The 22531-nt window shown below is 36.6% G+C and overlaps 2 protein-coding genes across 12 annotated transcripts in view; one reads left to right on the top strand and one right to left on the bottom strand.

Moving 5' to 3' along the window:
• Positions 1-3111: 3111 nt before the first annotated feature.
• Positions 3112-10502, bottom strand: LOC123878551 (zinc finger protein 354B-like). Of its 6 annotated transcripts, none has more exons than XM_045925821.1 (7): positions 10274-10502; positions 8629-8767; positions 7315-7377; positions 6157-6300; positions 4101-5305; positions 3815-3857; positions 3112-3570 (listed from the first exon to the last, which is right to left on the bottom strand). In XM_045925821.1, exons 1-5 carry the CDS (start codon positions 10400-10402, stop codon positions 4101-4103), a joined length of 1680 nt encoding a protein of 559 aa, XP_045781777.1. In that variant the 5' UTR covers positions 10403-10502; the 3' UTR covers positions 3112-3570; positions 3815-3857. The 6 variants fall into 6 exon arrangements, with proteins under 6 accessions (XP_045781777.1, XP_045781778.1, XP_045781775.1 ...); XM_045925822.1 differs by having other exon boundaries at positions 3112-3578; positions 3823-3865; positions 4109-5305; XM_045925819.1 differs by having other exon boundaries at positions 3112-3865; positions 4109-5305.
• A 338-nt stretch (positions 10503-10840) lies between these two features.
• LOC123878545 (zinc finger protein 260-like) overlaps positions 10841-22531 on the top strand; it is a 32673-nt gene continuing 20982 nt past the window's right edge. For 4 of the 6 annotated variants that reach the window (XM_045925774.1, XM_045925777.1, XM_045925778.1 and 1 more), the window contains exons 1-4: positions 10841-11112; positions 12473-12614; positions 13658-13735; positions 16462-16584. In XM_045925774.1, the coding sequence (XP_045781730.1) occupies positions 10975-11112; positions 12473-12614; positions 13658-13735; positions 16462-16584 (481 nt within the window). In that variant the 5' untranslated portion in view covers positions 10841-10974. The remainder of the gene's footprint in view (positions 11113-12472; positions 12615-13657; positions 13736-16461; positions 16585-22531) is intronic. The other 2 variants (XM_045925779.1, XM_045925776.1) reach the window with 1 other exon arrangement.

Raw genomic sequence — 22531 nt, 5'->3', positions numbered from 1 at the left:
CAATAGAGGTTCATGTATGTTTTACAGAAAAAGTAAAACCAACGCTTTATCATAGGTTTTTTTTTTAAATATTAACAATAAACCTCTACAAACAGTTAGTTTTGCGGTTCGTTAAGAGGGGTCTCTCCGTCACTCGTTCCATACAAACGTAGTAACGAATACTAACCAATCATACTCAATGGAATTTTGTAGAAACGTTCCGGGAACTAATATCTATGCCTGTGGTTTTCCAGATGTCCTTTAAAATATTCGGTTTCAAAGTTACGCGGTCTTAAAAATTCACAAACAAATCTTTGAGCCCCTGTAATTTTAAAACTACATATTTTTTGAAAAATCTAAAACACCACAGGCACAGATATTAGTTTCTAGAATATGTCTGCATTTCATGGACTTTGGTTGCTTAATATTCAAATGAAATTGGGACTACGATTGTATAGAGCAAGTGACGGAGAGAGCCCTGTTAACAAAAGTGACCGTTTTACTTCTTCTGTGGTACGGAACCCTCGGTGCGCGAGTCTGACTCGCACTTGCCCAGTTTTTGTAAATAGCATTTTTAGATTTTAGGATATTTTCGAGACAAGGTAGGTAAATAAATCAGAAAAGACTTGCGTATAAATAAATTCTTTATTTTGTAGTAACAAAATTATAACATTAACTGTTAGGTTATAATATAATAATTATAATCAACTAAGCATTAATCGGAAGAATTAAATATTTAAACATAGGTACTTAAATCTAATACTAATATTATAAATACGAAAATTTGTTTGTCTGTCTGCTAGATTTTCATGGCCCGTCGGTTTGACAGATTTGGATGAAACAACAACAAAATCCCAAAGAAACTGTTTGATTTTCCGGACTAAAAAGTAGCCTATGTGTTAATCCAGTGTATAATCTATCTCCATTCCGAATTTAAGCCAAATCCGTTCAGTAGTTTATGCGTGAAAGAGTAACAAACATACATACACACAAACTCTCGTCTTTATAATATTAATGTGATAGAGATGGCTAGCATCCCGGGATGCTACTTTTTATCCCGAAAGAAAATCAATGGATTTATAAAAATCACAACATATGCAGATCAAGTCGCGGGTTTTAACTACCTAAGTAGTTGGTAAAATAAATACTCTGTTGTCTTTCTCTATTCTAAATTTAGAGTAGGTATGTGCATCCTTTTCCTGTTAATATTGCTAAAAAAGGACAGAACATGAATTTTACATTTAAAGACTCTTTTTAGTTCACGCTACAAAAGCTTAGTCACGAGGTTTGACAGCTCTGATTTAAAAAAAACTGTCAAACTGTGTCTGTCCCTTTCATATTACATTAGTAAGAAGAGGCTGCAAATACTCTATTTAGCTGTTATCCTCAGAATCTGTACCAGTGTTGTTTATTTAATGCATTATGTGGCCACTATTTTTTTATCCATTCATAGGCAAGTGCTTGACCACAATCACACCTGATGGAAAGTGATGATGTGGTCTAAGATTTATTTTGGAATGGCAACGCGCTTTCAAAGCTTTGTCGATTACTAAATAATAGAAACAAGACAAATAAAAAAATGAAAAAAAAAAAGAAAATCCAGAATAACTGCAGCGCCCCCTGGTGGCCTATACATATATCTTAAAAACTATACATGGGTTTTACCCAGAACGCTAGCAAAAACGAAGACAGGTGATAATACTGATGACTACTGATATGATACCATAAAAAAACCACGAAAAAATCCTGTATTTTTTAAAAGTTCACAATATATTGCAAATAAAACATCTGAATGACGCTAGAGGTCAACGCACGTTCCATAAATAGGCCAAGGTAAGGTAAGGTCGAATAGGTAAGTCAATGCCGCGTCGTAGATAGATAGATAGATAGATAGAACACTTTATTGCACACAAAAACACATGTAAAGGAACACAACACAAAAAGAAGAAAACAGAAAAAACAATTGTGTGCAAGGGCGGCCTTATTGCTTGGAGCAATCTCTACCAGGCAACCTACGTAGGTGGGGCATCCGAGTTTAGCACGCTATACAATGCGGGTTTCAAATATGCTAAATCACTAAAACTACAAGATAAGGCAAATGGTTATTGGCATTGGATTGTGTTAAGGTAGTATAATAATAACGCTAAGTTTTTGCTAGCGTTCTGGTTAAACCCCGTATAATATTATGAAATAAGTACATACTATATTGCTACTATTTACATAAATCTTAAAAGGGGTGTCTCCGTCACTCGCTTCATACAAACGTAGTTCCAATTTCATTTGAATATTAAGCAACCAAAGTCCATGAAATTTTGCAGACATATTCTCGAAACTAATATCTATCTATGCCTGTGGTTTTCCAGATTTCTGTTAAAATATTCGGTTTCAAAGTTACGCGGTCTTAAAAATTCACGTACAAATCTTTGAGCCCCTGTAATTTTAAAACTACATATTTTTAGACAAATCTAAAACACCACAGACACAGATATTAGTTTCTGGAATATGTCTGCAAAATTTCATGGACTTTGGTTGCTTAATATTCAAATGAAATTGGAACTACGATTGTATGAAGCGAGTGACGGAGAGAGCCCTGTTAACATAAAATGTTATATATTACAAGTATAACTTTGAAATATATTTGCCTTCAAACTACGGAAATATAATATAATATACAAATATCGCTCACCCTACTTTGAAATACTCACTGTTCAGACTGAGATGTAATATAATATTACATCTCATCTCATCATTTATATATTATATTTCTGTAGTTTGAAGGCAACTTGAATAACTTGACAACCATAATTTTGTGACATTTATCCAACAATTTATTAATTATATCAGGTAGTATTATTAATTATAAAATTTTTGAAGTTTCCATCAGTTTAGAAGCCCAAAATTACCGATAGTTGACCATAACACAGGTTCAAAAAATCTATTAAAAATTATGCTCCTGAGAAAAGCATATTATTCAATCAAAGATTATGTAAATGATAAAAGAGCGAGGATTTGACCTGCAATTCGCTCCAGCAATGCGCGGGACTTCAATTGCTTTTATACATGGCATAATATTGTATATCAAATCTTTGAAAAGAGCAACCGGCGAGTTTCTTGCTGGTTCTTCTCGGTAGGAAAAGCATTCCGAACCAGTGGTAGATGCTTTTGACGATTCAAAAGAACTTGTAAAAGTCTAATTGAAAAAAAATATATATCCAAGTAAAATTTATTTTATCTCATGGCATGGCATTTAAACCTTTTATCACTATTTTTATGAATATGCATATATTGCATATGCTCTGTTGAGTGCCTGCACTCTGGCATTAGTATGATAAACTTTTTGAACCCGTGTTCTGTAGGCTTTTTCGTAAAAATACTTCCGATTTTGTGCGTTCTTTGATGGGTTTTTAACCTTCATATCATTTAATTCTTTACCAAAGGTTGCTTGTAATAGATTGGCTTCAGCAATAAAGCCGCCTTTGCACCCTCATGTATAGTGCAATAAAGAACATTTCAAATAAATCAAAAATTCTAAATTTAAGTTTTTAGCATTCTCATCCGTGTACAGGACTACTTAGCTCACTTTTAGCATTTTCATACTCAGCAAGCGTGAGACCATGATTAGAAAGCATATGGCTTTTAAGACTACATTTTTTGCACAAACGCCAGACCATGTGCCACATGGACGGATTTGTGTATCTGGTATTAGTATTGCTTGTGTATTTCTCGAGACAAATTTTTCTAACCAGTGTGCTAAAGGCTCGCAAAAATTGCACTTAAACACCCAATTTTGTGCGTTCTTTGATAGGTTTTACCTATATTTAAGCTTTTAGCGTTCTCATACTCCATGTACAGGACTATTCAGCTCACTTTTAGCATTTTCATACTCAGCAAGTGTGAGACCATGGTTAGAAAGCATATGGCTTTTAAGACTACATTTTTTGCACAAACGCCAGACCATGTGCCACATGGACGGATTTGTGTATCTGGTATTAGTATTGCTTATATATTTCTTGTGACAAACTTTTCTAACCCGTGTGCTAAAGGCTCGCAAAAATTGCACTTAATTCCCGATTTCGTGTGTTCTTCGATAGGTTTTACCTATATTTAAACTTTTAGCGTTCTCATACTCCATGTACAGGACTATTTAGCTCACTTTTAGCATTTTCATACTCAGCAAGCGTGAGACCATGGTTAGAAAGCATATGGCTTTTAAGACTACATTTCTGCACAAACGCCAGACCGCATGCGCCGCATTTGAACCTTCTATCATTATTATGAATTCGCATATGCTCTCGCAAGGTTTTTTTCCTCGCATATGCTTTACTACAAACCGTACATTTGAACACTCTTTCCCCATTATGTTTGATCATATGTTCGTCTAGTGACTGTTTGATGAAGAATCCTTGACCACACTCGGGACAAATATGATTTCGTTCCATTAAATGTACCTTTTTTATATGAGACGTCAATTTTGATTTTAATATAAACGATTTATCACATATGTTACACTTGTATGTCGCAGCGGCTATGTTATGTTCTTTGAACATATGTCTGTTTCGTTGGTAATAACTAGTGAATGATTGATCGCAATGTGGGCAGTTTGTCGTGTATCTGGCATTAGTGTTGTGCGTGTATTTCTCGTGGCAAACTTTTCTGACGCGCGTACTGAAGACTTTTTCGCAAAAATTGCACTTGAAACTGCCAATTTCGTGCGTCCTCTGATGGTTTTTTAACCTGTGTTTGTTTATGAAACCTAAATCGCACACTTCGCATATATAATTTCTGTAATGCCCGTTCATATGTTGAAGCAGCATTTTGAATGTTTCAAAAGTTGAATGGCATAACGCACAGTTTAGTAAATCGCCGCCGGTTAGTTTGAACTCCATTATATAATCGTTGATGTCTGGGTAAAATTTTATATCGTGGTCTTTTGTTAGATGTTTTTTCAAGTTAGTTATTATATCGAAGTTTTGTTCGCATAAAGTGCATTTTAAGTCGTTTATATCCATTTTTATTGATAGATTGCTTTTGTCTAGTCTTTTATTGAAGTTCAGTTCCTCTTTTTTATGTTTTTGACTGTGTAACCTAAGTTCTTCGGGGGTAGGGTATGTTTCCTTGCAATAGGCGCAGACTATTCCTGATAAAGTTTTGTTGGAGAACGGGGTACAGTTTGAGTATTTGAGGAGGTTTTGCACGTTGTTACTGTGTTTTTGGTTCTCACTTATGAACCTTATGTTGGGGACACTGAGTTTCTCTATTTCGGACAGCGCTCGGAGGGATACTTTGATTGTAGTTGTTTTGTTGCCCAGTTTCTTCGATTTGCGATCTGAAAATAAAAAGTTTATTGGGTAATTTAAAAAATCCATATTATAAATGCGAAAATGTGTCTGTCTGTCTTTCTGTCTATCTGTCTGTCTGCTACTTTTTCACGGCCCAACAGTTTAACCGATTCTGACGAAATTTGGTACAGAAAGAAAGAAAGTTTTTTTTTATTAGGTCACTGTAAAACTACAATGTATCTTAAAACTAATTGAGTTATACTACATAATATTATACTTATGAGCTAAAATGTACTAAAATTAATGTGTCACATGTGACCAAACATAGGTCTCCCACTCAGCATAATGCTGCAGCAAGCTTGTACAGGGTTAGCTTATACCCCGAGGACGGACATAGGCTACTTTTTATCCCAGAAAATCAGAGTTCCCACGGGATTCCTAAAAACCCATCCGCTTAACCGATTTGTATGAAATTTGGTACCGAGGTAGCTTGCGTCCCTGTAATTGACATAGGCAACTTTTTATCCTGGAAAACAAACAGTTCCCACGGTATCTTTAAAAACCTAAATCCACGCGGACGAAGTCGCGGGCATCCTCTAGTAATATTATAAATGTGAAAGTGTGGATGTTTGGATGTTTGTTACTCAATCACACAAAAACTACTGGACGGATTTGGCTGATATTTGGATCAGAGATAGATTATACTCTGGATTAACACATAGGCTACCTTTTATCCCGGAAAATCAAACGGGTTCCCTCGGGATTTCGAAAAACGTAAATCCATGCGGACGAAGTCGCGGGCATCAGCTAGTGAGGAATACAGTACAGAGAGAGAGGCCGAGACAGCTTTTTACCAATAAAATTGTATGAAAGAGTACAGTAAGTAAAGAAATCTTACCACTCTTTTTATCAAGAAGTAACCTCTTCTTGGCAGTTCTATCCTTTTTTCTTCTCTTCAGTGGCACATCGTCAAGACCGAGGATTTCCGCGAGTTTATCTTTGTCTTTGAGATCTTCGAAGTCTGACAGTTCTTCTTTAGGCTCTGTAATCAAAGTTTCCACAGGATTTTAAAACCTATACCTATACGGACGAAATAACGCGCACAATGTAGTCAAAGATAAAGTTTAAAAATCTGTGTGCCTCCCTCACGCTACTCGCTGCACAATGCACTGGCGAAGTGCATTGTGCAGGCACTACAAAAAGCCACCAAGCAAGAAAAGAAGAAGAAAGTTTAATAACCCAAAATTTAAAAAACCCCCAACACAAAAACCTCGAAGAAAACTAGAAAAGAGCTGATATCTTTCAAACGGCTGAACCGATCTTCTTCGATTATAGCTAAGAACACTCTCGATCAAGCCACCTTTCAAACAAAAAAAAAACCTAAATTAAAATCGGTTCAATTGTTTAGAAGCTAGTAGCTACGATGCCACAGATAGATACACACATAGTAACACACAGTAAGGTTTGATTCAAAAAAGCCTGTTCATATAGTTCATATTCGAGATTCAAACAGAAAATAGCTCAAAATTGCTCACCTCCAGTGTGCTATTTTGAATTTAATTTAAATGATATTATTTTTATTATATAATATTATTTCATTTTTGTATATTTTTTTTTGGGTTTTCACCCTAATAAAGAAACTTATTATTATTATATAGGAATTATAAAAAATAATTAAACACAATAATAAACGGTTTCAGTTACTAAACAAACAAATTTTTTAGTATTATTTTGATGAATCAAAAGCTCTTGTAAAAGTTCAATTTGAATAAAAATCTATTCTATTCTATTTAAATTTACCACTGCTAAATTTATATTCGTCAATTGGTTTTGGGATTTGTGTGGTGCTGCGTGGTGGTGGTGCAGATTTCGTGCTTGGTGACTGCCTTTTCCTGCATGTTTAGCAGTGGGAGGGCGGGCGATGCATATCGCATGCTGCATGTTGCACCATACAGATTTGCTTCAGCAGATTATAGCAAATTAAGCTTTTGGTTCCTTGCAAAAAAAAAATAGTGATATATTTAAAAAAAAAATCAATCATATGTTTCAATCTTACCTAAAAAATAAATACCATTGTCCTCTGCATCGGAGTATTCTTCTTTGATTTTGGCCAATTCAACTGAAAATAGAAACAGATTTATTTATTGGGATAGATTGGTTAACTTAGCTTAGGTCTTTAAGAGGGGTCTCTCTGTCACTCACTCCATACAAACGTAGTTCGTCTCTCATTTGAATACTAACCAATCATACTCAATGGGATTTTGTAGAAACCTTCCGGGAACTAATATCTATGCCTGTGGTTTTCCAGATTTCCGTTAAAATATTCGGTTTCAAAGTTACGCAGTCTTAAAAATTCACATACAAATCTTTGAGCCCCTGTAATTTTAAAATTAAAATTTAAAAAAAATCTAAAACACCACACGCGCAGATATTAGTTTCTAGAATATGTCTGCATTTCATGGACTTTGGTTGCTTAGTATTCAAATGAAATTGGGACTACGATTGTATGGAGTAAGTGACGGAGAGAGCCCTGTTGACATTGTGTGAGAAAGAGATCCACGATATAAAGATACGCTGGCAAGTGAAATAGCAAACAGATTATCCACGTGCACCGGCAATTTCGGTCAAGCGTACAGCGTCCCCTTAAGGTCCCAACACACTGGACGCAGCGCGACACGCAACTACGCGACGCGGCGCGGTAAATATAGAGGTCAAGTAAATAAATAATTTTATTGAAAGCAGTTTTTCACAAAATACTAATTACTAATTATATAGTTTTTATTAAGGCACTTACAACTAATTTAATCCATACTAATATTATAAATGCGAAAGTGTGTCTGTCTGTCTGTCTGCTACGTTTTCACGGCCCAACCGCTGAACCGATTTTGATGAAATTTGGTACAGACATGGGCTACATCCCGGGGAAGGACATAGGCTACTTTTTATCCCGGAAAATCAAAGAGTTCCCATGGGATCTAAAAAAATCGAAATCCACGCGGGCGAAGCCGCGGGCATTCCCTAGTCTATACTAATATTATAAAGAGGAAACCTTTGTATTTTTGTATGTTTGTATTGAATAGGCTCAAAAACTACTGGACCGATTTCAAAATTTCTTTTACCATTACTTAGAGGGATTCTTCCGAATCCGTATAGGCTATATTTTATCCCGGAAAATAGAAAAAATAAATGTCCACCCGTGCGAAGCCGGGGCGGGTCGCTAGTTTAGAATAATTTAGTAAAACCTAACAAAACTAGACACAAATTACTGATCCACTGCCTAAACTCTGTGAACACCTGTGTCTTAGGCGACAGTGCTTTCCTTTACTAATTGAGTCTGAGTAACAAGTACAACTCCATATACTGTAATCACCTTTATCTTCACTGATCTCCGTCAGCTTCAGCTGGAACTCGGCCAGGCACTGCAGCACTTGGTGTTTGAAGTCCCACGCGTCCCGCAGTCTGGCGATGCACACATCACATATGCCACTGTCACTGCCCTCTAGCGAGAACTGAAATTATGACGATGAACACATATGAAAACAACATTATTAGTAGTAAAGATATAGGTAGTACATAATCACACTAATATTATAAAGGAGAAAGTTTGTATGTGTGTGTGTGTGTGTGTGTGTATGTTTGTTACTCCTTCACGCAAAAACTACTAGACGGATTGGGCTGAAATTTAAAATGGCAATAGATTATACCCTGGATTAGCACATAGGCTACTTTTTATCCCGGAAAATCAAAGAGTTCCTACGGGATTTCAATAAACCTAAATCCACGCGGGCGAAGTCGCGGGCATCGGCTGGTATCCTACAAAACACCGATAAGCCAAGGTTTATGGTATACAAGAAACCACAAGCTTCATTATCATCATCAAGCAACCACCGGCTCACTATTGAGCATGAGTCACCTCTCAAAATGAGAAGGGTTTGGCTGTAGCCCACCACACTGGTCAAGAGCAGATTGGGACACTATGGAGAACTCTCAGGCAAGTAGGTTTCCTCACTATATTTTACTTCATCATTAAAGCAAAACTGAAAAGTTAGAATATGTGCCCTGGGTTTGAACCCTAGACTGTGCTTACTAGGAGGCTTCTTAGCCACTAGGCTATCACCGCTTTTTTCTACAAGCTTATTTCGCTATAAATGAATAGTACCCAATCTCTTTCCCACACAGCAGGCACCAAGGTACAGATAGCCCTAATGGTTGCCAACCTCCATTAGGAGACAGCAATTAAAGAAGAAGAAATTTGCTATAATCCACCAAAACAGAATCTGTATGGTACAACAACAAGCAGCATGTGATATGCACTGGCCACCTTCCTCCTACTAAAGAAGCAGGAAAAGCAAGCAATACACACCAAAGACACACAACACCACACAAATCTTCTTCTTCTTGTGTTGCACATTGTACAACACAGTTTTTTTTGATTGTCAGTTTTGGCAGATTATTATAGTGAATAAAACTTGTGGTTGGAATGATTTGTGCACCACCTATTGTATGTTGATGGTCCTGAGGCAGAAACCTTCACACAATCACCAATAACAACTGTACAAAGTTTTAACTATAAAAAAAAACAATACATGACAAGAAAATTAAAGAAACCCACATAGAATATGAACACACAAACATTAACTTTTTTATTTATGTGACATGTTGACACCCTGGCCCTTCCACACAAGCTGGACTTGTCAACATGTTAAATACATGACATGGCAAATCTTATGCCAACAAAAACTTCATTCATCAAAATCTTATAAGCTTAAGAGTAGAAAGGGTACTGATGAATGTATATAGAACAGCCAACTCAAATTAATTCACTATGTATTAAATTTCTGTAGATGGAGAAAAGACTGTAAAATTGAGTTTTAATTCAAATATTAAGTTGACCACTACAGAAAATATTTATCAAGATTTTGCTTTTATGGGTATCTCACTGGCTGTGTGAGAGAAGTTGGGGTCCAAGCTAGTCAACAATAGATTAGTAATTTATAGTATATTTAATTACATACTTGAATTTCGAAACATTCCTTTAACATTTCTCCATACACTTCGCTCTTCCCGAGTCGTATGTAAAGCGACTTCAAGTCTTTATCCGGCGGCCGCGCCAGGCAGCACCGGCATAAAGCACTAGAACTCATGAGTTTAACTTCGTTTTCTACACAATTTTCAAGCAATTTATGAGGAATTTCTGGGTAAAATCTGCAAGCAGAATTTCTTGTTTTTTTGTGACATTTCGTGACATTGACAATTTTGTTTTTGTTTTTTGACAATTTGACAGTCTATGGTCGACGGTCGTATGTTTTTTTGTCCTGGATTCTTACATATTGAGTTTCCGGTAAACCGTTTAAAAACTTAACCTAAGATGTAATCGACATAACCCAAAAAAAGTTCAATTGACAAAATTATGAGCCAAAAGCTTTACAGTATTGCAAATTTAAGATCTATCATATATTTTCTTACATCTATCTCGCCTTAGGAACGCTTTAACCACCTATTGAAGCTTCTACAAAACTCTTTGAAAACAAAGGAATTTTGAAGTGATATTGTGTAGAAAGTATTGATTTTTCTAGTTCCCGAACGTTTTGGTACCGCTTCCTTTTATAAAATGGCGGAGCTTCGATCGCGTAGCGTCGTTTGCTACTTTATCGTTTTATTCCATTTTATTTACTGTTAAATAAGTTTTAATGCTAAGCTAGTGTAATTAGAAATAATGGAGGGTGTTTTAAGTGACGGTATGTGCCGGTGTTGCGCGACCGAAGGCAGTTTCAAAGACTTCCAAGTGCCCTACCAATGGATGGGTGTTGAAGAAATTTACGGCAATATGTTGAAGGATTGCTTCGATATAACCGTAAGAATTACGCATAACTATTGATCTTTATATTTCATGATTTCCATATGTAAATGTATTAAAATAATAAATCATTGCAATTGTGCTAAAGTTTTATATGCCGACATTCCTTTCCTTGCAATTTACAACATACCTATATATAGCTATTAGCTGCAGCTGCTGTAGGTACCTATGTATAGAAAAAATAAAAAGATTATTGATTTGGGTCCATCAATGTAATGAGTATAGGTAGGTATGCATCCATATCCATACTAATCACACTAATCACACTAATATTATAAAGGCGAAAGTTTGTATGTGTGTGTGTGTGTGTGTGTGTGTGTGTATGTTTGTTACTCCTTCACGCAAAAACTACTGGACGGATTTGGCTGAAATTTGGAATGGAGATAGATAATATCCTGTAATTGACATAGGCTACTTTTTATCCCGGAAAATCAAAGAGTTCCCACGGGATTTCGAAAAACCTAAATCCACGCGGGCGAAGTCGCGGGCATCGGCTAGTATTATAAATATGCGAAAGTGTGTCTGTCTGTCTGTCTGTCTGCTACGTTTTCACGGCCCAACCGCTGAACCGATTTTAATGATTTTTGTACAGACTTGTGGTACATACCGGGGAAATACATATTATGCTACTTTTTATCCCGGAAAATCGAAAGAGTTCCTACAGGATTTAAAAAAAACCGAATTCCACGCGGGCGAAGCCGCGGGCATCCTCTAGTAGTGCATAAAGAAAGAACTCACCATTTTTGCTCTATGTGACGTTTTGACGACCTCTGGCGCAGTGGTGAGCGCTGTTGTCGGTCCTGGTTCGAATCCGGGCAGAAAAAATTTGGAATATTAAGATTTCTAAATTTTCCCTGGTCTGGTCTTTTGAGAGGCTTCGGCCGTGGCTAGTTACCACCCTACCGGGAAAGCTGTGCCGCCAGATACCTAATGTCTGTTGTTTATGCAATACTATCTTACGCCTGCGACTTCATACGAGTGGACACAAATTTCGAAGGCCTATTTTATCCTAGTCCAGTGTGGGTTCAATTTGTGGAGAACAATTGGAGAATTCATAATTTTTTAATTGTCTCTGGTTTAGCCTAATGGAGGCTTCAGTTATGGCTAGTTACCACTAGTGGCAAAGCCATGTCTATAAGCAACATAGCGTTCCGGTACGCCAACACCTTATAGAAACTGTTAAGGATAACTGTTTAATAATACTCATACTCAACTTCTAAAGTTCACCCTCTTCATCTTATACTGTATCGTCACTTATTGCAGCCAAGGGCTAGCTTGTATCAGAATTTAAAAAAAATCTTCATATAAACCTGGCCACTTTCAAAAAGCTCAATAATTATTTTTTTTTTCCCACCAGCTGTCAGTGTCCGAGGATATCAACAATGGCGGCATATGCGAGGTGTGCATCACGCAGCTTCGCAATGCGTGCAACTTCAAGCAGCAAGTGCAGAGGACTGAGGAGCAGTTCCAAAAGAAAATGCAGGAGTCCAGTTTCAAGCGTATGTACTTACGTACTACTAGTACTATTCTTACTATATAGTTTACTCCAGACCCTGGTTTCACACAGGTAGCTTACTATTTTCGCAGGGATCTCTGATTTTTTTGAAAACTGGCTGATGCCCGCGACTTCATCCGCGTGGATTTACGTTTTTCTAAATCCCGCGGGAACTCTTTGATTTTCTGGGACAATAAGTAGCCTATGTGTTAATCCAGGGTATATTCTCCTTCCATTCTGAATTTCAGCCAAATTAGTCCAGTAGTTTTTGCTTGAAGGAGTAACAAACATACACACACACACACACACACACACATACACACAAACTTTCGCCTTTATAATATTAGTGTGATATTTTTTAATTCTTAATTTCATTCTTAATTTCAGCCTCCAGTAGTTTTTGCATGAAAGAGTAACAACAAACATACACACACACACACACATACACACAAACTTTCGCCTATAATATTAGTGTGATAATTTTTTTTTGGAAAACTGATAAACTGACAAACAAACACATTTATAGTATGGGTAGGTAGTTATAGTTTATCTAGGTATCCCTGTCACCAGGACAATCAGCACTTCCAAAGCTAGAAATGTTTAAGTTTGATTATTCAATACATTTGTAACATTGTAAATCTGCATGCCTGAGAGTCTGCCAAACCCCACTTGGTCAGATATGATAATGGCCTTTGCCCTTGTCATTCTGAAAAGACTGGTACTCAGTAGTGGGCCGGCGCAAGCTTGAGATTATGAAGGACTAGCCGATGCCCACGGCTTCGCCCGCGTGGATTTAGGTTTTTCTAAATCCTGTGGGAACTCTTTGATTTTCCGGGATAAAAAGTAGCCTATGTGCTAATCCAGGATATTATATATCTCCATTCCAAATTTCAGCCAAATCCGTCCAGTAGTTTTTGCGTGAAGGAGTAACAAACATACACACGCACACACACACACACACACACACACACACACACACACACACACACATACAAACTTTCGCCTTTATAATATTAGTGTGATTGTAACTAACTGTTTTATTTACAGCGGGAGGCATCAAAATGGAGATTTCGCGCTTTGAAGATGAAGACTCTAATTTGTCAGCCGATGACTTCTCCAGTCAGGGTGAGTCTAGAACACACAGCCTACAAATATTTCATACAGTCAGGGTCATGCAGGGTCATAGCTGCGAGACAGAAGAGGGATTGTACCTACAACCAGAAATCTGCAGAACAAACTTTAGCTTTATAAAATATATACGCGTCACATCTTAGACCACATCAACACTTTACATCAAGTGTGATTGTGGTCAAGCGCTTGCCTATAGTGAATTAAAAAAAAAAAAAAATACTAGCTGATGCCATGCCGCATGGATGTGGGTTTTCAAAAATCCTGTAGGAACTCTTTAATTTTCATCTATACTAATAAATAAAATTGGAGTGTCTGTCTGTAATTTCGAAATAACTACCTCATATTAAGCTCATATGGTTATTTGAACGATACCAACACTGAATCACACGTTTTTAAAATTTTTGTCTGTCTGTCTGTCTGTCTGTTTGAAAAGGATAATCTTCGGAACGGCTGGACCGATTTTGACGGGGTTTTCACAGACAAGTAGAGGATTGATCAGGGAGTAACATAGGCTACTTTTTTAACCGACTTTCAAAAAGGGAGTTGTGTTTTTCTTCCTATGTACACCGAAATCTCCGAGATTTCTGAACCGATTTGCGTAATTTTTTTTTTAATCGATAGAGGAACTTTGTGACAACTTTTCCACGGGAATTCAGACCCTAAATCCACGCGGGCGAAGCTGCGGGCATCAGCTAGTTTAAAAATATTTTTTTGCAGACAGCACTGTGGTCTTACACAGGGGAGAGCCCGGGTTTGATTCCTGGCAGGGGCAATCTGGAAAATAATTTCTAAATTGGCTCTATTCAGGTCTGGTGGGAGGTTTTGGCCATGGCTAGTTGCCAGCCATACCACATTTAGGTAGGATGCCATGTAGAAACCGATCATAGGTATGGGTTTTACGCCTTCTAAGTCAGATTGCTTCCATCTTATACTGCATCATTATTCATCACTTACCATCAGGTGAGATTGCAGTCAAGGGCTAACTTGTATTAGGGAAAAAATAATTAAAATCATTTCTTTGTGCATACTTTTATTAGGGTTCCGTACGCGAAGGGTGCCTGGACCCTATTACTAAACCTCCGATGTCCATCTGTCTGTCTGTCTGTCAGCTGGATTGTAGCTCTTGAACCGTAATAGGTAGAGATGAAATGTTCACAGAATGTGTATTTCTATTGCTGCTATAACAACATATAACAAAATTTTTAAAATGGCAATGAAAAACAATAAAACATTAAAGTGGTACTTTTTTTACGATAGTACGGATTACGAAACGCTTCGTATGTGAATCCGACTCACACTTGTTACGATTCATAGAACACCACAGGATTCTATAACTAGATCTATCACTGACCTGTAGAACTCTGATTACAATAACAAGTAACTGGGCGACGGTACCCTACACTAAATTGGAACTACTCTCTCAACCGTCTAATCAACCATATCCACACATATGTAAATTCACAGTATCTTTACAAATTGGAACGATACAAGAGGACTTACCAAAATACACTGCAACTCAAAATCACTTTCACAGTACTGACTCAAAGAGTCCTTTAACTGTCGAAGAGCCACACGTAATGAATCCCGCACTCCTCGTTAACGTATCTCTCACCAAAATATCCCTACCACTCTAACGCCATTTTGATTAAAATCCACACGCCAAATTGCTATTCGTCAATTCAAATATATCGCAAAATTACCAACATAAAAATTGTATTGCCATTATTTATTAAAGTTGCCACTTCAAAATAATATTGACTATGGACAAACAAGATTTGCTCAAAATTTCAAATAGTGATGGAATTATTAAACAGTAATTTAATCGAATCATGACACACTTGACCGATTTATTTACGTCTTTTATTTTTACTGACATAATTTTAGCCACGCAGCAAATCAACAGATTCTAGCGACTGCACGGAAGATTTTAGTGCACAGGTGCACTCGCCATTCCTTTACTCTCATAGTCAGATGGACGGCAATCCGACACGACCGGAGATAGATCAGGTGTAGGACCAATACTTTCCAAAGCATGTGGATGTAACTCTGCAAATTTCGAGCTGGGGCTGCTGAGATTTCTTGACAGAGAACACCAATAGATTTCTTGACAGAGAACCCCAATAGCTTTTTTGGCAACTTAGAACCTCATGAGTCATGTTGTATTTTGTAGTGTGATGTAGCAATGTCTTATAGAACAAGTAAAGGGAAAAATCCGAAAACCATGAATGGTTTTATCACAAAAAAAATTATAAGTTATTTTTCGAACGTTGCTAGTACGGAACCCATTGTGTGTTAGTCCGACTCGAACTTGACCAGTTTTTTTAAAGTCATTGAAGGTTGTGAGTTCAATTGCAGGTTTCTAGACCTAGGGGTTTAAGCTGTATGTTGCAATGACAGCATATCTATACTTCCATACTTCCATACTTAATATTATAAATGCGAAAGTGTGTCTGTCTGTCTGTCTATCTGTCTGTCTGTCTGCTACCTTCTCACGGCCCTACAGTGTAACCGATTCTGACGAAATTTGGTACAGGGTTAGCTTATATCCCGGGGACGGACATAGGCTACTTTTTATCCCGGAGTTCCCGCGGGATCTATAAAAATCTAAATCCACGCGGACGAAGTTGCGGGCATCGTCTAGTCCTTCTACATGTTAATCTGATCTGAAATATGTGTAAGCATGGAAAACATAGTGACACAACGAAAAATATGTTTTCCAGAATACGAAGTCCCTATAAAGGTGGAGAAAGTCGAGGAAAAACCGAAGAAGCGTGCTGCGGCCAAGGCTTCCACCTCCAAGGCCAAGAAGACCAAGGTGTCTGAAGGAGAACCATCAGTCAAACGTAAGTGGCTAGTTTTTTTTACCTAGTGACTTTGGTGATGTGTTCATGTTGGATTTTTACCTGACTAATAAAATAGTACTAATTTTTATCTTTAGAAAACTTTTTATGATTTTTTACTTTACGAAGGTGTGAGTCACGATTTTTACTCGACTACAGAACGGTTATGGTTTTTACTCATCACAGAACGGTTATGATTTTTACTTGACTACAGAACAGTTAGATTATAATTTTGTCTATTAAGACATGAGTGGCAAGAGTGGTTATGATTTATGTTTTAATACAGAATGGTTATGGTTTTTACTCAACTACAGAACGGTTATGGTTTTCACTCATCACAGAATGGTTATGATTGTTACTTGAGTACAGAACAGTTAGATTATAATTTTGTCTATTAAGACATGAGTGGCATGAGTGGTTATGATTTATGTTTTAATACAGAATGGTTATGGTTTTTACTCAACTACAGAATGGTTATAATTTTTACTCTTGTACAGAACTGTGATGATTTCTACTCTAATGCAGAGCTGTTATGATTTTTACTATGATATAGATCTGTTACGATTTTTACTCTCATGCATAGCTGTTATGGTTCTTGCTCTAATCCTGAGCTGGTATGATTTTTTACTCTAGTTACGATTTTTACTCAAATACAGGGCTGTTATAATTTTTTACTTTAATATAGAGTGGTTATGATTTGTTTTTACTATCATACAAACAACCATTCTGCCTTAGTGATATGTGAAATTAAGTATACTTTCTCATACACTAAGAAATAAACAATAATAAAAATAAAATAAAAAGTAAGCTATTATTAAAAGACTTATTGTTGGAGGTTCTGTATTCGACGCCATTTTTTTTATTATTGGTTTTTAGTTTTGAATACGTTTTTATAATAATTATTTGTTAAGTCAGCACTACACATGTGCGCAAAGATTTGAAATGATGTTTGAATGAGATGGCACATTAAAATTTACCACCGCACCTAAAAGTATTTGAGTTTGTTGCCGGTGTTTTTTCAACAGATTTTGCTTTCTGAACCAGTGGCTAGACTTGACTTTTCATATTGAGTCTTAGGGCCCGATTAGATATACCGGCGCGGAGGGCAGTACTGTAGTTGTATTTAAAATTGAGTTTTATTGCATTGAAATAAGGTTTATTTTTACATTGACAAGAGGATGCTTGAGCATTCTCTGAGCATCCTCCTGTCAATCAGTACAGAAATTAATCAACCAAAGGTTGACTGTAAGATATTGCTTAGCAGTAAGGCCCCCTTTGCACCCTTATGTATCTTGTATTGTTTCCTGTATAAGTGTGAATGCAAAAAAAAAAAGATTTCTAAACAAAATAATTAAGTTAATGTAGGTAAAAAAGCTTATTTCAATGTCAATATTATAAACTCATTTTAAAATGCTCTCTACGCCAATGTATATGTATAAACGGACCCTAAGGTCCATACGTCTTAAGGTCCATAAAATTAAATATGCCTCGTTTGTTGATTTGACGCTATGTGTAACGCTGGCTTAAGACAAAGGTAACATAGATCTGACATGAACGCAATATCAAGGTCGCTTTGAAAAGTTGTGGAAAAGCTGCGTTTATATATTCAAACATTGTATTGTATTATTTTTCGCGAAAATATATTTTGTGTATTTGTATGTAATTGTTTTATTTACATAAAGAATTAGGTATTTAATTCTAATAAAATTAATTTATTAAATAATATTAATTGACAATTCTATAAAATAAACTTAAATTAAATCAAAAGAAAAAAAAAAAATTTAAATTTTGACCGACTTACAAAAAGTAGTGCCTCAAAGAGCACATTAAGCTGTCGGTCCCGGTTATTATCACTAACATCTGATAGTAGTAAATTAACCTAAGGGTGAGATCTATAGAGCGCGCTCTGCCTTTGCTTAGACTTAAGACAGAGTTAAAACGAGACAGAGCTATATCTCTCACATAAATCTGTCTCGTTTTAACTCAATCTTAAGTCAGAGCAAAGTCAAAGTGTAAATTAACCTAAGAGCCGAAATCTCGTCTTAGTTGAGTCGTACGCGGAAGGATCTGGGAACCCACCGCATTATTATCCCAAGAGAACTCCTACCATTATAGGATAAATGGAAACGGGTCACAACCCTCAGCAGTCAAGAATACGACAACAAAGTATATAAATCTTCAGCCTCGATAGCTCAACGGTTGAGGAGCGGACTGAATTCCGAAAGGTCGGCGGTTCAAACCCCACCCGTTGCACTATTGTCGTACCCACTGCTGGCACAAGCTTTACGCTTAATTGGAGGGCAAAGGAGAGTAGTCATGATTAGCATGGCTAATAATCTTTTTACCCGACTGCGGCAAAGCCAAAAGGAAGGGTTATGATATGGCGCCTATTTTTTTTCATAATTGCAAATCTATACAATTATCTGTCTGTGATTTCGAAATAACCTTTCATTTAGCACATTGTCATTATTTGAACAATAGTATCTATACTGTTAAATAAATTTCTGTAATTTATTTAATATTAAGGTTAAGGTTATTTGACCGATACCATAACTGAATCACACGTTTTTTTAATTTTTTGTCTCTCTGTCTGTGTCTGTCTGTCTGTCTTTTTGAAAAGGCTAATCTTCGGAACGGCTGAACCGATTTTGACGGGATTTTCACAGACAAGTAAAGGATTGACCAGGGAGTAACATAGGCTACTTTTTTAACCGGCTTTCAAAAAGGGAGTTGTGTTTTTCTACCTATGTACACCGAAAGCTCCGAGATTTCTGAACCGATTTGCGTTTTTTTTAATCTATAGATAGAGGAACTTTGTGACATTGTTTCATTAAAAAATTGGATTCCACCTACTCAATTCTGATACTGCTGGGGATCTCACCTTCGCCCGCGTGGGGCGAAGCTGCGGGCATCATCTAGTCTTTTGATATTTATTTATATTTTATATTTATATTCAGGAATCTTTGATATTTATATTTTATTTTATGATATTTTTTTAAATAAAAAACATAGCTTTTGCAGCATACTGCATTTCATACATTTAAGAAACGTACTTTAGAAAAACTACTTCAGCTTTTTCACATCTTTTCAAATATATATTTTTTTGTTATTTCTTGTGTCTTTTTCAGGAGACAGTATTACAAAATTATAGATTTAAGGGAATAATTTCTGTTAGTAATCCAAGTAACCCAAACGGGCCAAAATATTTTAAATAAATACTACGGGTATTTTCTTAGGAGAGAAACTAGGTAAAAAATCTTTCGGCAAAGCTGTATTCAAGTTTAAATGATAGGTTGACGAGTGAGGACTCCAATGGGCTTTATAATGTAGGAGGTCACTTCAAGAAGAATTTTGAAATTTATTTTTCGAAATTGACTCAGGTCTGGTTTGGTGGCTTCGGCCGCGATTAGTTATCGCTCTACTGATGTTGCCGTGCGGCCAAGGGACTTAGCGTTCTGGTACGAGGTTGTAGAAACTGGTTAAGGGATATCACACTAATATTATAAAGGAGAAAGTTTGTATGTGTGTGTGTGTGTATGTTTGTTACTCCTTGACGCAAAAACTACTGGACAGATTGTGCTGAAATTTAAAATGGAGATAGATTGTACCCTGGATTAGCACATAGGCTACTTTTTATCCCGGAAAATCAGTTCCCACGGGATTTAAAAAAAATTACATGCACGCGAACGAAGTCGCGGGCATCAGCTAGTTGTTAAATAAAGGTAGAAACTGACTGACAGGCGAAACATACAGCTCAAAACAGCTGGATTTAACAGATATTTGAGAGGGTCTGGGCTTCTATCTTTTCGGAGTTTTGCTTGCTTTAATGGCGAAAGAAAACAACATGAGGCAGCCTTCATGCATGAGAGTTTTGCGTAATGTTTTCAAAGGTGTGTGAAGGAGCGGACACGGCATTAGGGTTTGAACCTGTGTCTTCAGGTTTTAGTTGGCTCCGAAGTCATTTAAAACTCATGAGGTGAAGGAAAACTGTCGTTAAGCAAGCCTATGCCTGTATAGTAGTGACAGTATCAATGTTCAACTCAAACTGTTGGGCGTAGAGACTTGAGACATGTAGATTAATGTAGACTAACTAAGAAAGGATTTTGAGAAAATATGCCGAGTTTAGACAGCTAGTTAAATTTTTAAACTATGCCTATAATCTTGCGCGTGACTCCAATAACACCAAACAGTAGGTGATGACTGATGATGTGACCTAAGGTGGAGCGCGCCTGCCTTAAGAGGTACCTATTTATGATGGCACCAATATTATAGCTAGTAGGTAAAATGGAAATTGGAAAAGCATTCCATTTTCTAGCAGTGCGTATCAGAAACGAGGAAGCGAATCTCTTCGTACGAATCCGTGTAATTTTGACCATGAAGGGGTTAAATTGAATGAACTGTTTGAGAGCGTTAATCTCAAAAATACTGAGCTGATTTTACTCTAGTCACCACAGAAATTTTTGACGATCTTTATAGCACAGTGGTGAGCACGGTGGTCTTATAAGCGCGAGACCCCAGGTTCGATTCCTGGCAGAGTCAATTTTATAATTTCTAAATTGGCACAGGTCTGGTCTGAGAGGCTTCGGCCGTGGCTAGTTACCACCAGCAAAGCCCTGCCGCCATGCGATTAATTGTACCAGTTCGATGCCGCATACAAACCTATTAGGGCTTAAAAACTGCTATGTCCTTTCCATGGTTAGTTCGCTTTCATCTTAGACTGCATCATCATTTCTACCAGGTAAAATATAGACTAGTTTTTTTTTATTTGTAGAGATTCAGACATATTTTAAAGGCTTCCCAGGGCGAATTAGTAAGGTTTTCATAAATAACTAGCCTCTAACAGAAATCTGTAGACTACAAGTTTATTTAGTCGTCTATAATCTTGTAATACTGTCATTATTGTGTAAGAAAGTGTCAATTTAATCGTCATAGCATTTACAATCCGGGTATCTTTAAAACAAGAGTGAATAGGCACCTCCTAGGTAAACGCGTCCCATCTTAGACCACATCATCACTTTCCATCAGGTGTGATTGTGGTCAAGCGCTTACCTATAGTGAATTAAAAAAAAAAAAGCACGCACATTATCGCGCGGTGCAATAATTATTGTATTCAGTATAAACTGTTTCAAAAATCTACCTGCACAGGAGTGGTGCCATGTTTTAATTTTTAGGTAATTCAGTTTTGTGTCTAGTTAATGAAACCAAGTAGAAAATGTATTAGTTTTTTCTTTACATAAAATCCATACTAATATTATAAATGCGAAAGTGTGTCTGTCTGTCTGCTACGCTTTCACGGCCCAATCACTGAACCGATTTTAATGAAATTTGGTAAAGACATGGGATACATCCCAGGGAAAGACAGGCTACTTTTTATCCCGGGAAATCAAAGAATTCCTACGGGATTTTAAAAAACCGAAATCCACGCGGGCGAAGCCGCGGGCATCCTCTAATGTATTATAAATACACTGCATAATTTATCTTTATTTAACAAAGTTTTTTTAAAATTCCGTGGGACTTTTTTATCCCGGGAATTCAAAACAATTTCCGGGATAAAATGTAGCCTAATTTCCGTCCGCAAGCTATTTCTGTACCTACTAAACTTCGTCAAAAACAGTTAAAAAGATGGGCTGTGAAAAGGCGACAGACAGACAGACTTTTGTATTTAAAATATAATAAATAGTACGGATTAAAGTAAGTAAAAACGAACGGACGAATAATCAACCATGTATGTGATGTGCTATGACTTTTAAATTGACACTGTTAAAATAAAAACGCTGAACGCAATGTGGATACAACATAATTTTACGTTTATTTCTTTTCAAATAGCATTTCTATGTTTGTATTAGTATAATTAAACTGCTTTTAAATCGTTAAATCAATTATTTCCCTATGTAATTGTTTTAAATCTGGTTCTGTGAACGTAATATTATAATGATACGCACTAACACCG

The sequence above is a fragment of the Maniola jurtina genome, chromosome 26 (genome assembly GCF_905333055.1).
Source record: "Maniola jurtina chromosome 26, ilManJurt1.1, whole genome shotgun sequence".
NCBI classification, from domain to species: domain Eukaryota; kingdom Metazoa; phylum Arthropoda; class Insecta; order Lepidoptera; family Nymphalidae; genus Maniola; species Maniola jurtina.
This window is presented reverse-complemented; position numbering and strand designations above follow the sequence as displayed.